Here is a 15,621-nt window from a genome sequence, read left to right as displayed (position 1 = left end):
TCATCATCATCGTCGTCACATCATCATCGTCATCATCATCATCGTCAACATCATCATCAAAACAACCTTCTTTCAACTCCTCCTTCCCCTCAACGCTAACAGCCATCCATCTAGAAGATGACGATGACGTTGATGATGGCGTATTTCCGGTTTGGGATTTTTTCCCGCGCAATTTGACGAAACACTTTGAGCCAGCTGCTTTTGAACCATCGTGCAGAAGATAGCCCAGATCCACCACTCCTGTTGTTATTATTATTATTATTATTTATATTATTATTGTCATTAATATTAACGTCATCATCTTCGTCATCATCATCATCATCGTCGTCATCATTATCACAACCTGTCTGAAAGTCCACGAGTTTGGAGATATTTGCTGGAAGTTGCTTGTGGTCGATCTGGTTCATGAGGTTCAGCTTGTCTTCAACGTCTTTCTTCAGTAGGAGCAGTTCAATTTCCTTCCCCAGCAAGATGACCTCACTAATGTTACACGTGTTCCGTATGTTCTCTACCTTCAGTGAAAGAGTGAAGGAGTGAATGAATGAATGAATAAACGAACGAACGAACGAACGAATGAATGAATGAACGAACGAACGAATGAATGAATGAATGAACGAACGAACGAATGAACGAATGAATGAATGAATGGACACCAACTTGATGAACCAATTCTTTCTTTGAGTCGATACATTCAAAGCATTCCTGTCCGTATATCTGGTGCAATTCTTCTAATAACTGTTTTTCCTGATCAACCAATCATTCATTCATTTAAATAATTATTCAATCAATCAATTAATCATTCATTCAATTAATTATTCAATCAATCAATCAATTAATCAATAATTATTTGTTTATTCCTTCCTCCATTCATTCATTCAGTCAGTCAGTCAGTCTCTCAACCAAACAGCCAGTCAACCAACTTTGTTCCTTATTTCCTGTATATATTCAATTGATTTATCTCTAATCTTTTGTTCCACCTGCTTGATTGTTGACTCACATCTGGCCAATAGAGTATAAGTTGGAGTTAATCGTTCAACCAAATTACTAATCAATCAATCAATCAACCAACCACTCAACCAACCATCCAACCAACCAACCATCCAACTAACCAACCAACCAACCAGCAAACCAACCAGCCAACCAACCAGCAAACCAACCAACCAACCAACCAGCAAACCAACCAACCATCCAACCCTCTAACCAATCAGCCAACCAATCAACCAACCAACCAACCATCCAACCAACCAACCACTCAACCAACCAGCAAACCAACCAACCAGCAAACCAACCAACCAGCAAACCAACCAACCAACCAACAACTCAACCAACAAACTTATTAATGGCCTCCAAACTGGTTTCGAAAATGGTAATTTTCTGTTTGCAGTGCGCCAATAGGCTCTCAATGTTGGCCTTATACTTGACGGCGACGTCTTGGAACTGACTGATGGCATGATCCCTATGTTCGTTGAATGTGCATAGGATACAAACACAAGATTCGCACGGCTCACAGTAAAATCTTATCACTTCGTCCTTATGATGTTATGATTAATTACGGTTATTATTTATAATTGTGTTTAATTACGATTAATTATAATAATCAAGTTAGTTATGGTTGAAATTAATTGTGATTAATTGTAATAATTAAGTTAGTTATGGTTGAAATTGTGATTAATGGTAATAATTAAGTTAATTATAGTTGACATTGTGATTAATTGTAATAATTAATTTAGTTATAGATGAAATTATGATTAATTATAGATGATAACGACAACAACAACAACACATATACATAGCACATATTATGACTGAATGTGATCAACACAGCGTCACACACACACACACACACACACACACACACACACACACACACACACACACATACACATACACACGCACACATACACACGCACACATACACACGCACACACACGCACGCATGCGATAGACGGGGGGATTTCTTAGCATTCAAACCCGGTCACTTCAACATCAGTGCCAGGCTCCTTAACCATTACACCAGCGCCGTCATATCCCATTTACCTGGTGGTCCTTGCATCCAATTTCTTTCTCAATTTCCACATCAAATAATGAATGGTTGCTGGTTACCTATTAGGATAGAGAGATGAGTTAATATATGAATGGATGAATGAATGAATGGATAAATGAATGGATAAATAAATGGATGAATGAATGGATGAATGAATGGATGAATGAATGAATGGATGAATGGATGGATGAATGACTGGATCAACAATTAATGGATCAATGGATAAATGATATAGCAATACAAACACGAAATGGTTGGTAGATAAATCTTCAGCGAATGCATTTTTCAATTTGAAAATATGGCTAGAAAACAACCAACCAATATTAACGTAATTAACATAATAATTAATGCCACAATAATAATTAATAACAATTATTAATAATTAATTATAATTATTAGAAATCCAAAACATCGGCAAACCTTCGTATTTTTATGCAGTGCCACACAGCCAGCGCATAGCAACTTCGAACAATCCAGACACTTGCTAGTAGCGTCCTTTTCAGTTTTCGTCACTAACTTGCAAATATCACAGAATGGATTGGCCGAGGGTTTCTGCCTACCCACTACTTCCGTCAAACTGGACACCAAAAAATTGTCAGGGAGCTTTTTGACACCCCCTACAGGCAGTTGGGTTCGTTTTCGGCAAAGTGGGCAAGTAAATTCTCTATAGTCGCTGTATTTTTTGTAGGCCGGCTCTGAATTAACGTGCGTCTCGATGCATGTCTCGCAAAATGTATGCAGACAGTCTAGACATTTCGGGTTTTTGTAGCCGTCTAGACAGATTTTACAGACAAGAAACTCGTCGTAGATTTCTTGGGCTAATTTGTTTGACGAGGAACCTGATGAGGCCGCTGTTGTGGTGCCGTTTGAAGCAGTGGCAGGTGTGGTTGTAGCCGGTGGCGCAGTTTGAACGACTTCCGACATGATTTAGTGTTGCTTGACGAAGATCCCGGGTTCAATTCTCCTGTAACTCTTTTTGATTTTGTGCTAAAACGTTCCGAAAATTGTTCAACTGAAAATTTCCTATTGTTATGAAGATAGACAGTTGTTTGAAAACTATTCAAGTAATATTAACTCGAGAATATATCAAAAGATCTTTCAAAATTATCCACAAATGGCCGGTTTAGTAATGAATAGAGCGTATAAGCAACGAAAACACTGATAAAAAATGTGAAATAATCTTAAACAAAGTAGGCAAAACTTAATTCCCTAAACTGGAGAGCACGCAATGAAAATGAGAAGCCAGAACACGCAGAACACATGCACGTGTGTGAGTCTAAGTGTTTGTATGGATAGATGGATGTACAATGAGTGTGCACTGCACGTAGAAGCAACAAATTTTATACATTCTCAATGAGTGAGCTTCATATCACCGTCATCATCATCATCTTTATCATTTTCTTCATTTCAATAATCATAACTATCGCCATTATTATCATTATCACCATCTCGATCACCATCATCTTCGTCGTCATCTTCCTTCTCTCAACCCTTTATAAAGTTCACTGCAGCTTAAAATAGCGAATGTTGTTTTGCAATAATGAGTGAAAGAATGTACGACTTTGTGTAAAAACGTTTACACACACACACAACCACAAACACACATACACACACAAATGCGCATCCACATACACACATATATACACATACAAACACATATATTGATAGAATTTTGTAAGCAGGCATTTTCAATATGCGCATTTTGTGTATTCATTCATTCATTCCTTCATTCTTTTATGCTCTCTCACACACACACATACACACGCACACACACGTACAAACACACACAAATACACATATAAACTCACACAAACTTTTTTCAAATAGCAAGCAATGCTACGCTGTTTAGTTGCTTTTGTTGTTGTTGTTGAAGTCAAAATGATATATTTAGGTTATGTATTTGTATATATATATATAATTTTTTTTTTATTATATATATATATAATATATAAATTATATATGTTTGAAGGAGACCATTATAGACAATACTGTATATATATATATATATATGTGTGTGTGTGTGTGTGTCTGCGTATGTATGTGTTTTCAAGTTTGATTTTAAAAATCTTGCCAAAAAATTTTAAAATGTGTTTTTTTTATATAAATCTTTATCTTGATAATTGCTATTTTTTTAGTTTTTCGGAATCATCTAGGTCACACACACACAAACTCACACACACAGAGATACACACACACACAAATACACACACACACGAATACACACAGATTCGCACGGATACACACACAGATAAAAGCATATACAATTTTTCGTTCGGTAATTCGACAGATCTATTTATTCTACGATTTATTTTAATTTTGCCGGATTAATCAAAACTACATAGAATAATATAACTAACAAAAATGAATTATAATTAATATTATTATGTTATAATTATCGTTATTATTTTATTATTATTTTTATAAATAATTTTATTTTCGCCCGCATAAAACAACTCACGCATTTTAATTATTGTATTATATTGAGATATATTTTTAAAGTAGAAAAAAAAACATTAATAACAAAATAATAATTATGATAATAATAAATAATAATAATAAATGACAATAATAATAAATAACAATATTATTGTATAGTTTATTTAACCTTGTAATAGCATCTCATTTGTCAAAACCTTCCTTCAAAAACAACATACATACATGTACAAATTTCACAAGAGTATATATATATATATACATAGAGGAAGAGAGAGAGAAAGAGAGAGAGAGAGAGAGAGAGAGAGAGAGAGAGAGAGAGAGAAACAAGACTTTTATATGAATACTATTATATATGTTCTACATTATATTAAATTATATATATATATATATATTTATATAGATCCGTTTTTGATCAGTCTGTGTATAAATTAACAATAATAATAATAACAATAATAATAATAAGCTAAACATTAACAACAACAATAATAATAATAATAACATTAATAATAACAGTTATAACCGTTAATAATAATTATATTTAATCATTATTATTATTAATGTTATGACGTAACATACAAAATACCAAAGACATTAATTATATATAACTTATCGTCTAGCAATAAAAAATTTAGAAAAAAAAATTTTTTTCTCAAAAAAAAAAAAAAAAACTTCAAAAATTCACATTTTAAATTCTAATCCAATGGTATGGCTTCTGCTAAACTTGTGTTTTTAACGGCGCTTCCTATTGGCTTCTCATGTTCTTTAACATCAAGACCGTTATTGTTATTATCACTATTATTACCCTTGTTATTATCATTATTATTATTATTATTATCATTCATCTTCTTTTTCTTATTATCATTATTATTATTATTATTATTATCAGTAGTTGTGGTAGTTGCAGCGACTTCTGATGACGATCTTAATTTTTGGACAATCTGTTGTTTCAGCATTTCATCTCGGAACTTCTCTATATCTTCCGGGCTATAAAAATAATAAATAATAAAAATAAATAAATAATAATACAAATAAATAAATAATAATAAATAAATAAATAAATAATTATAATATAAATAATAATAATTATGATAAGAAACAATGAAAACAACCCAATGTGGACAAAGACGATGCCATTGATGAGGTTTAGAGTCTCAAGGATGTTACCCAGTGTTGGTACTTGTATCTGTAGTAGTAGTAGTAGTAGCAGCAGCTGTAGTAGCAGCAGCTAGTAGCAGCTGTAAAAGCAGCAGCAGCTAGTAGCAGCTGTAAAAGCAGCAGCTGTAGCAGTAGCAACTGTAGTAGCAGCAGCTGCAGTAGTAGTAGCAGCTGTAGTAGTAGCAGGAGCAGCAGAAGTAATAAAGATAGTATCAGCGCTAGAAGTATCAGTAGAAGAAATATCATATTAGCAATAGTAGTAATAATTTATAGTACAATAACACAAGAAAAAATCTCGTTTCGACAACAATATCATTGCAGCCAACAAGATCCTCGTCAAAACGAACAAACATTCACCTCGCTATAACAATCAAATATTCACCCCGTTACAACGAACAAACGTTCACCTTTTCACACACGAACAGACATTCACCTCGCTATAACAAACAAATATTCACCCCGTTACAACGAACAAACGTTCACCTTTTCACACACGAACAGACATTCACCTCGCTATAACGAAAAGACATTCACCTCGCTATAACCGTACAGACATTCACCTCGTTAAAACGAACAAACAAACAGCAGAAAACCGGTTATAACAAACCTGCAAGGAAGGCATGTTCGTTATCTTTTCACCTTTCTGTAGCATGTTCACCGTCTTCTGGAACTTCACGGCCTGGTTCGTCAGGTGCTTCAAACACTCCGAACTTTCGTGCGTTCGTTCGTGTGATTCGCCGAGCTGTGTGTGTGTGTTTGTGTGTGTGTGTGTGTGCGTGCGTGTGTGTATGAGTTTATACGTGTATATATACATGTGTAGGTGTGTAAAAATGACGAACGTAAAAAATATCATCATACATCATGCAGACACACATTTATATACATTAACTTGAAAAAGTTTCAAATACAAACATACACAAACCTACAAACACATACAAACAAACAGATAAACGCACACGCACACAGAGAGAGAGAGAGAGAGAGAGAGAGAGAGAGAGAGAGAGAGAGAGAGAGAAAGAGAGAAAGAGAGAAAGAAACAAACAGATACGAACCAGCAATTTATAGATAGAGTAAGATTCTTTCTCGCTGTGAAGAGCACTCCTAAAGTCACCTTTGCACAAGTAAGTCCGTGCAATAAGGTGGTAGTTCAGTGCGCATTTCAAACTTTTCGGCCCGAAGAATCTAAATAGGGTGGATGAATTGGATGAATGAATGAATGAATGAATGAATGAATGAATAAATGAATGAATGAACGAATGAATGAATGAATGAATGTTTGATTCATTCATTCAACGTTCAATCAAATGAACGAACGAATGAATGAATGTTTGACTGATTAATTCATTCATTCAATCAATCAAAGAAACAAACCAATCAATCAACCAAACACAGGAACACACACACACACAGTTGAGTAAACATAAAAACAAACAAATCAACGAACCACACATACACACACACACGCAAACAAACACACACACACACATACACACACACACATACTTAGAATTGAGTTCTAGAGCTTTCGTCAGGTACTTAAGAGAGAGGTCGAAATCAGACTCAGCCTGAACCATCAGCCCTATGTTGCACTGTAAGAAATTAATCATTAATTAACTAATTAATCAATTAACGATTCATTAACTAAATAGTTGCGATTGATTAGTTGGAATTGATGTGATTATCCTCATTATAATTATTCATGTTATAAATATTTCATTAATATTAATATTCCTATAAATAGAAATGGAAAAACCCACTTACGTAGAACAGGGCTATTTCAGGATGGTTTTCCCCAGTGCAGAGAAGAGCTAAATATAGCGCCCTGTACATAAGCTTCAGCGCGATTGGTATTTGATTGTTGGCAAAACAGTAGAGCGCCAGATGGGCCTTGAATTGTCATTGGTCGATTTGATTGTTTGGTGGATTTTGATTGGCCAATTTGAATGTTTGGTGGATTTTGATTGGTCGATTTGAACGTGAAGAAATAAATAACCAACCAATCAAACGATCAATCAGCCAGCCACCCAACCAATCAACTAACGTATTCAGTAATGGTGCTTGGATGATCAATGCCAAGGACTCTCTCGCTCATGAGCACCGCCCTCTGCTGGTACACCAACGCCTTTTGGTCGACAGGGGAGAAAAAAAACATGAATATTAATTAGGTAACTCATGAATATTAATTAGGTGACTCATGAATATTGATTAGATTAAAAAAAATGACCGTGACCACCGGCAATGACCCTGACCCCTTCACTGACCTCTCCATAGTCCACCATGATATAGCTCAGTCTGGCTAGGAGCCTGGCACACGAGGCGATCTCATAATGCATGGCTCCATACACGTTGTTCAGTAGGTTCAGTGCCTCCACCACCAACTCATACCCTGCCAGTGATGATGATGATGATGATGATCACGATGATGATGATGAATACGACGACGACGATGATGATGATGATTAAGATGACGATGATGACACGATGAAAATTTTTAATAACAGGCAACCTTCTTGCAGTAGGCCCTGTTGTATTTTAGCCTGGCCGGACGTGAACACGTGGTATGCATCTGTTGCCTTTATTTCGAGGTCACCAATCAATCAATCAATCAATCAATCAACCAACCAACCAACCAACCAACCAATCAACCAACCAACCAACCAGTCAACCAGCCAACCAAACAACAAACCAACCAATCAATCAAATCAACCAACCAATCAAATCAATCAATCAACCAACCAATAAGTCAATCAATCTACCTTGGGATGGATATGCTTGACAATCGGGAACACATTAAGCACATCCTCACTGTGGAAAGCCTTTAGGAATTGAATATTACATTTTGGAAAAAGCACACACAAAAACTCCAACACACACACACACACACACACAAACACAGACAGACACAGACAGACAAACACATACACAGACAGACAGAAAGACACACACACACATATAATACCTGTTTGTTTTTGCTATCCAGTACATACTCCCTCAGTAGCAGCTGTATGCCGACGCACTTACAAAATGACCTCAGCAGGGAAACTTTTTGTATGTCGTATTTCTCGCAGGCAGAGTCCAAAGAATCACTGTTTGTGTGTGTTTGTGTGTGCGTCTGTGCCTGTCTGAGTTTGTTTGCGTTTGTTTGTGTGCGTGTGTGTCTGTGTTTGTGTGTGTGTGTGTGTGTGTACTATACATGAATGTATAAGTGAATGTAAATTTGTTTGTATGTATGTATGTACGTACGTGTCGGTATGTATGTTGCAACCAGCCAATCAGCCAACCAAACCATCAATCAACCAGCCAGCCAATCAATCAATCGATCACACAATCGACCAACCAGTCTATCTGGAAATGGTAGTAGTCAGCTGATTCGTCGACTATCTTCTTCCACATGGATCGTGGACTCTCATTGGACCACTCGTAGCTATCGGCTAATTAATATCCATAAACTTATTAATATTCACGTGCTTATTAATTAATATTCATAACGTGAAATAAGAATGAAAGCAGAAAGGGAGGGAGAGAGAAAGAAGAAAGGGAGAAAGAGAGAGAGAGAGAGAGAAGAGAGAGAGAGAGAGAACAAGAGAGAACAAGAGAGAACAAGATACAACAGAAACACAGAAACTCATAAGAAAATGAAGCTAGAATTTTCAAATACAAAGAGGGAGAATAAAATGAAAAAGAGCGAGATCTCAGACCGACCTCCAATGAGTGCAAAGATTCCTTTGTTCTTCCTCCGGTTCTTCTTCTTAGGCTTCTAAAATTCATAATGAAAAGAAGCGTACACACGCACCTACACACACACACACAAATACACATACACACAAAACAAACAAATACACACACACAAACATACAAACACACACACACACAAACAAATACACACACATACAAACACACACACCCACACACAAACAAACATACAAACACACACAAACAAACAAACAAACACACACACACACGAACAAACCCAAACACAAACAAACACACACAAACACACATACAAACACACACACACACACAAACCTCTTCAGTAGCTACGTGTGGCGTCAAATTGTTGAAAGATCCTAGGTAGCAGTTGAGGAAGTGACTGATGGCCGACGACAGGTTCATCGTATCGACGCCTTGCATGTACGTCTTGTACAGGTGCTTCGCTGAACGAGTTAGGATGCTAAGGATGATGATTGACTGTTCGGGGAGGTGATTGGTTGATTGATTGATTGGTTGAGTGATTGGTTGATTAGTTGGTTGGCTGGTTTATTGATTGGTTTGTTGATTGGTTGGTTGGTTTATTGATTGATTAATTGATTAGATGGTTGATCGATTGATTTATTGATTGGTTTGTTGATTGGTTGGTTGGCTGGTTTATTGATTGATTGGTTGATTGATTAGGTGATTAATTGGTTAATTGATTGGGTGATTAATTGGTTGATTGATTGATTGGTTGACCTGATAAACTGCTGGATTGATAAGCTGGTTTAACAGTTGAATAGTGAATGAATGAACGACAAAAAACGAATGAATACGACATCATCATCATCATCATCAACATCGAAACTGACGTAGAGATAAGAGAGCTGTGGCTTAGAAGCAACCTCATTGGCCACAACACCGATGTATCTCATGTTTATTCCACTTAACAAGTGAATAAATTTGCATATTAACCACAGATAATTATGGTAAATGTGCATATTTATTAGGTATATATATGTATAATAAATTTGCATGTCAATTAAGTAATGTAAGAAATATGAATAAATTTAAATGTTTCGAAGTTAAAAATTTAAAAAGATAATCATCAAAAATATGAATATTAATGAGCGCTGAATTAACATATTATAATATTAATTAAATGATTGATCAACTGATTAATTAATTAGTTAATTGAACAATTAGCCAACGAACCGATTGTGCAAAGCTTCAGTTAGCGTAAAATGATCAATAGGCGATGAAGCATGCTCCAAACATTCAGCTATCTGATTTGCATAAATTAATATTAATGAGTACTTGAGGGCTGTCTATCAGATTAGTAAATGAGTATTTTTGGAGTTATCTAATTAGCATAAACTAGATTAATCATGAAGAGATTAATCAATCTGTCACACAACTCACAAAAGCAGGAATTTGGTCGGACACAACGAAGGCACAGGCATCGATTATCAGCTGTTTCTCTCTCCTTTTATCCTCACTCTGATCCAACAACAAAAATATTTTTCAGAAATTTTTCTTTATTTTTCCTACTTAATGAAAACCCCAATTAAAGAGAACTGTAAACTCATCATCCCCATCATCACCACCACCACAAAACCATCATCATCATAACCACAAAACCATCATCATCATCACCACCACCACGACACCATCATCATCATCATCGTCAGCCTACTCACATTTTCGTCAGGGTGTCTTACATGTTCTTGGAAGAGGTCAGTGTTAAAGAGGACAGTAAACTCGTTATCATTAAGAGAGCCAATCAATTTGGCAGCCTTCACAACAATTTCCTTCGTGTGGTCGCAGCTACCATCGTCACCACCGCCGCCGCCACAGTTGTTACTACTACCGTTTACTACTACGCCATTGTCGCCACTGCTATCGCTGCAACAAACTTTACTACTAGCGGCAGCAGTAGTTGTTGCTGCAGTTGATGTAGTATCACTACTACAAAGGACATCCCCACTGCCTTCCACAATGTTGTTGTTGTTAGTGTTTGTATCATTCTTCGGAGTATCAGTCATAGCAGCAGTATCGTCGCTAGCATCTGTGGTAGAGGTATCATTAAATATGGTGGTAGTCGTGCTGGTAATAGTAGTATCGTTAGTAGCAGCAGCAGCAGCAGCAGCAGCAGTAGTAGTAGTAGAAGAAGAAGTAGAAGTAGAAAGACTATCTCTATCGTCACAGCCAACGTCATTATTATTTGAACTTTCAACTCGTATAGATTCGGGACTTTCCAAACTAGCAGCGTAAATAGCTTCGGCCAAGCTGCTCATTTTAGCAGCTGCTGAAGCGGCTGTGGCAGCGGCTGACAGCTCGCCAGCCACGTCTGTTAGCGTTTTGACTAGATTTTCGTCTATTGCTGTTGCAGCTGATGGGGCGTTGTTGTTGTTGTTGCTGCTACTGTTGTCTTTTTGCTGTGTTTGCTGTGAGATTGAAAGATGGATTAATGACTGAATGAATGAATGGATGACTGAATGAATGAACGACTGAATAAATGAATAACTGACTGACTGACTGACTGACTGACTGACTGACTGAATGAATGAATGAATGAATGAATGAATGAATGAATGAATGAACGAACGAAAGCCATTAACCAATGAAAACCCTCAACTCAACTTGACCTCTAACCTCTTGCATCTTCTTGTACTTGAGGGCTTGGAACTGACCAGCTGCACTCCTGACGAACATCAAGTACTTATTCCTGGTGTGATGATGATGATGATGACGATGATGATGACGATGATGATGACGATGATGATGACGATGATGATGACGATGATGATGACGATGATGATGGTGATGATGATGATGATGGTGATGATGGTGATGACGATGATGATGACGATGATGATGACGATGATGATGACGATGATGATGATGATGGTGATGACGATGATGATGATGATGGTGATGACGATGATGATGGTGATGACGATGGTGATGATGATGACGATGATGATGGTGATGACGATGGTGATGATGATGACGATGAGCTGGTGAAAATGACACAATGACGTCATCATCAGGACAGCACTCATCATCATTACAATCACCATTTTCATGTCGGTCTTAGGATATTGTTGGTATATAATCTGTCCAAACTTTATCATCATCTTCATCATCATCATCGTCGTCATCATCACCACCACATCATCATCATCATCATCACCACACCATCATCATCATCATCTCACTCACTCGACAAACGCATCGACTAGCTCCTGTCTAAGACAGGCCAGTTTGTGTCGATGTTTTCTAGGAAATCCCAGCTCCTTCATTGGCTGGCTCAAAAGGTCAGGGTCGACTGTGGTGATGTTGATGATGATGATTACGGCAATGATGATGATGATAGTGATAAAGTGACAAAAATAATTTCGAAAAGGCATCATTATCACCATCTTCACCACCATCATCATCTTCGTCACCATCACCACCATCATCATCATCAACACCATCGTCACCACTACCACCATCATCATCATCATTGTCACCATCATCATCATCATGACGACGCACCGGGCAAGAAGTGGACGTCTGGAGGAAATGTCCTTAAGAGGTCAAGGACGTAATGCCTGTTGTCATTCCCTATGATGCCCTGATGATGATGATGGTGATTGTGACGTATTAAGGTCAATATGATGACGTCATTAACGATAACGATGATGATGATGATGATGATGATGATTACCTTGCATTCCACCGACGAGTACAACTCAATCTCTTCATCCTTGCTGTTTAGAACCCTGAAGAATAATAATAACAGTAATAATAATAATAATAAACAATAATAATAATAATAATAATAATAATTTACAATAAGAATGAAAATCATAAACAATAATAATAGTTTACCATAATGATAAAAATAAATATAATAATTAGCCTACTTGTGTGGTCTTATCTTGAATGATTGTGCCGCCTTCTTCATCTGAAATTTTTTTTTCACTAACATCATCATCATCAGGATCAACCTCATCATCATCATCATCATCAGGATCATCCTCAACATCATCAATATTACTATTACTATGATCATAATCATCATCATCATCGTCATTAACGCCAACAATCATTATCTTAACCAACCAATTCTTTGTAGCTGTCGTGTGTGACGATTGTCTTGCCAAAGTCAATGGAGCCATAGACCACTGACTGCTCCTGCTCCTTCTCCAAGATGCCTGCCAGCCAATCGACCAACCAACCAATCAAACAACCAGCCAACCAACCATCCATCCATCCAACAAACCAATCAACCAACCAACCAGGAATTATAGACTGGGCAGTGACTCTATAGCCCCGGTAATCAATGACCACAGTGCCCAGAGTGTACAAGCCCTCGATGTCGGCGCTCGTATAAGCCTTTACCCCTTGCAGGTCACAGCCCTATCGATGATGATAATGATGATGAGGGTGACGATGATGACGGTGACGATGGTTATCATAACGACGATAATGATGATGATGATGACGATGATAATGATGTTGGTGACAATGGTGATGATGGCGATGATGATGGTGGTGGTGATGATGGTGGTGGTAATGATGATGGTGGTGGTGATGATGGTGGCTTACAGGAGCGGCATAAGCGGCAAAATCGCCGCCAAACTCTTTGAAATGGTCTTTGACGTCAAAGCCGAGACTGAGAAAGATGTTGTTCCAGAGGAACATCTGCATCCTGGTGCATGAATGAAGGAAGGAGTGAATGAATGAATGAATGAATGGATGAATGAATATATGAATGAATGAACGAACGAATGAATAAATGGAAGAAGGAACGAATGAATGAATAAGCCAAACTAACTTTGTATCTTCACCTGGATTGATGGCCATGATGTTTCCATCGATGACTAGCATGGCTCCTCTGGTCGCTGCTACCACAAAATCGCTGTGCACCTGCGGATACGATTGAATGAATGAATGAATGAATGAATGAATGAATGAACGAGTGAATGAATGATTGAATGAATGAATGATTGAATGAATGATTGAATGAGTGAGTGACCGAACAAATAAACGAGTGAGTGTAGGAGTAAGGCATGAACGTGTGAAGGAATGAACCAATCGCCATTCACACTTTTCCTCTTCCTCATCATCCCCCTTACTTTGAATATAGTTCTCTCCCGGATCAATCTCTCCGGCAGGTGTTTCCGGGGCAGTTCCCTGGTCGTCTGCAGCTCTTCATTCCAGTCACGTGTCTGGCCAGGGATGTGCTCCTCGTAACCCAGACGGGATGAAAAGGCTGGTGATGATGATGATGATGGGGATGATGATGATAATAATGATGACGATGATGATAATAATGATGATGATAGAGATGATGATGATGACGTAGACGGCGGAAATGATGACGATCGAGACGATAGTAGCCAGATGAAATGACACCTAACTGACCATCTTCTGATCTGATGTAATCGAAGACGTGTTCAGAGACCGGGGCCATCCAGTTGTAGAGCTGGTAGGGCGTGGCCACTCGCTCGAAGGGGTGTTTCTGCTGCCTGGGTTATAATAACGATGTTGTTGTTGTAGTTGTTGATGATGATGATGATAACGATGTTGTTGATGAAGATGATGATAACGATGTTGATGATGGTGATGTTGCTGATGATGATGATGACGACGAATAGATGATAATAAAATGATGACCTCTTCTTTAGCAAGAGTTGGAAATTTTTCTTAAACAATGGAGAAATCTGAAACGATCGTTTGAAAAAAAAAATTAAATGAATGAATGAACGAAAGACAGAACGAATGATTGATAAAATGAATGAAATAATGAATTACTATCATCTTCATCACAATCATCATCATCACAACAACCATCATCATCATCACCTGGTTGAGTAGGTCGACCAAAGAATGATAGACATGTTTCGGTTGAACTGGCTTGGGGTTGAACACATCAATGGTGGACCTAAGTGGGGAAATGAACACAACATAAAAATAAGAGGAGAGAGAGAGAGAGAGAGAGAGAGAGACAGTAAGAGAAGAATAGAAATAAAAAGAAAATAAAGAAAGAAAGAAAGAAAAAAACAGGTGCAGAAAAAGAGAGAGAAAGAGAAAGAGAGAGAGAAAAAGAGAGAGAGAGAGAGAGAGAGAGAAAGAGAGAGAGAGAGAGAGAGAAAGAGAGAGAGAGAGAGAGAAAAAGAGAGAGAGAGAGAGAAAGAGAAAGAGAGAGAGAGAGAGAAAAAGAGAGAGAGAGAGAGAGAGAGAAATGCATCATCCTATCGGAAGGCCTCATATCAGTGGCATGCATGACGAACTGATTGAGA

At 37.4% G+C, this 15,621-nt stretch overlaps 3 protein-coding genes across 3 annotated transcripts in view; all 3 read right to left on the bottom strand.

Moving 5' to 3' along the window:
• HELRODRAFT_194532 (hypothetical protein) overlaps window positions 1–2,988 on the bottom strand; it is a 3,616-nt gene extending 628 nt beyond the window's left edge. The window contains exons 1-7 of the mRNA XM_009032489.1: window positions 2,465–2,988; window positions 2,038–2,103; window positions 1,334–1,530; window positions 921–999; window positions 658–744; window positions 344–512; window positions 67–240 (exon numbers count right to left, since the gene is read on the bottom strand). Of these exons, the coding sequence (XP_009030737.1) occupies window positions 67–240; window positions 344–512; window positions 658–744; window positions 921–999; window positions 1,334–1,530; window positions 2,038–2,103; window positions 2,465–2,968 (1,276 nt within the window). The 5' untranslated portion in view covers window positions 2,969–2,988. The remainder of the gene's footprint in view (window positions 1–66; window positions 241–343; window positions 513–657; window positions 745–920; window positions 1,000–1,333; window positions 1,531–2,037; window positions 2,104–2,464) is intronic.
• Window positions 2,989–4,501: 1,513 nt separating this feature from the next.
• HELRODRAFT_194531 (hypothetical protein) lies at window positions 4,502–9,766 on the bottom strand (the record flags this gene model as incomplete). The annotated part of the gene is made up of 12 exons (XM_009032488.1): window positions 4,502–5,464; window positions 6,229–6,377; window positions 6,688–6,817; window positions 7,139–7,224; window positions 7,397–7,522; window positions 7,677–7,757; window positions 7,897–8,021; window positions 8,142–8,208; window positions 8,392–8,451; window positions 8,595–8,721; window positions 9,334–9,392; window positions 9,662–9,766. The coding sequence occupies 12 exons, from the start codon at window positions 9,764–9,766 to the stop codon at window positions 5,173–5,175; spliced, it is 1,407 nt and encodes a 468-aa protein (XP_009030736.1). The 3' UTR covers window positions 4,502–5,172.
• A 761-nt stretch (window positions 9,767–10,527) lies between these two features.
• HELRODRAFT_182188 (hypothetical protein) overlaps window positions 10,528–15,621 on the bottom strand; it is a gene marked incomplete at both ends in the record, with an annotated part of 8,053 nt that continues 2,959 nt past the window's right edge. The window contains 14 exons of the mRNA XM_009032487.1: window positions 10,528–10,653; window positions 11,026–11,772; window positions 11,981–12,053; window positions 12,551–12,656; window positions 12,869–12,947; window positions 13,041–13,095; window positions 13,240–13,280; window positions 13,640–13,735; window positions 13,925–14,027; window positions 14,154–14,245; window positions 14,455–14,591; window positions 14,744–14,847; window positions 14,996–15,042; window positions 15,185–15,263. Coding sequence (XP_009030735.1) covers window positions 10,528–10,653; window positions 11,026–11,772; window positions 11,981–12,053; window positions 12,551–12,656; window positions 12,869–12,947; window positions 13,041–13,095; window positions 13,240–13,280; window positions 13,640–13,735; window positions 13,925–14,027; window positions 14,154–14,245; window positions 14,455–14,591; window positions 14,744–14,847; window positions 14,996–15,042; window positions 15,185–15,263 — 1,885 coding nt within the window. The remainder of the gene's footprint in view (window positions 10,654–11,025; window positions 11,773–11,980; window positions 12,054–12,550; window positions 12,657–12,868; window positions 12,948–13,040; window positions 13,096–13,239; window positions 13,281–13,639; window positions 13,736–13,924; window positions 14,028–14,153; window positions 14,246–14,454; window positions 14,592–14,743; window positions 14,848–14,995; window positions 15,043–15,184; window positions 15,264–15,621) is intronic.

The sequence above is a fragment of the Helobdella robusta genome, assembly GCF_000326865.2.
Source record: "Helobdella robusta unplaced genomic scaffold HELROscaffold_81, whole genome shotgun sequence".
Lineage (NCBI taxonomy): Eukaryota > Metazoa > Annelida > Clitellata > Rhynchobdellida > Glossiphoniidae > Helobdella > Helobdella robusta.
This window is presented reverse-complemented; position numbering and strand designations above follow the sequence as displayed.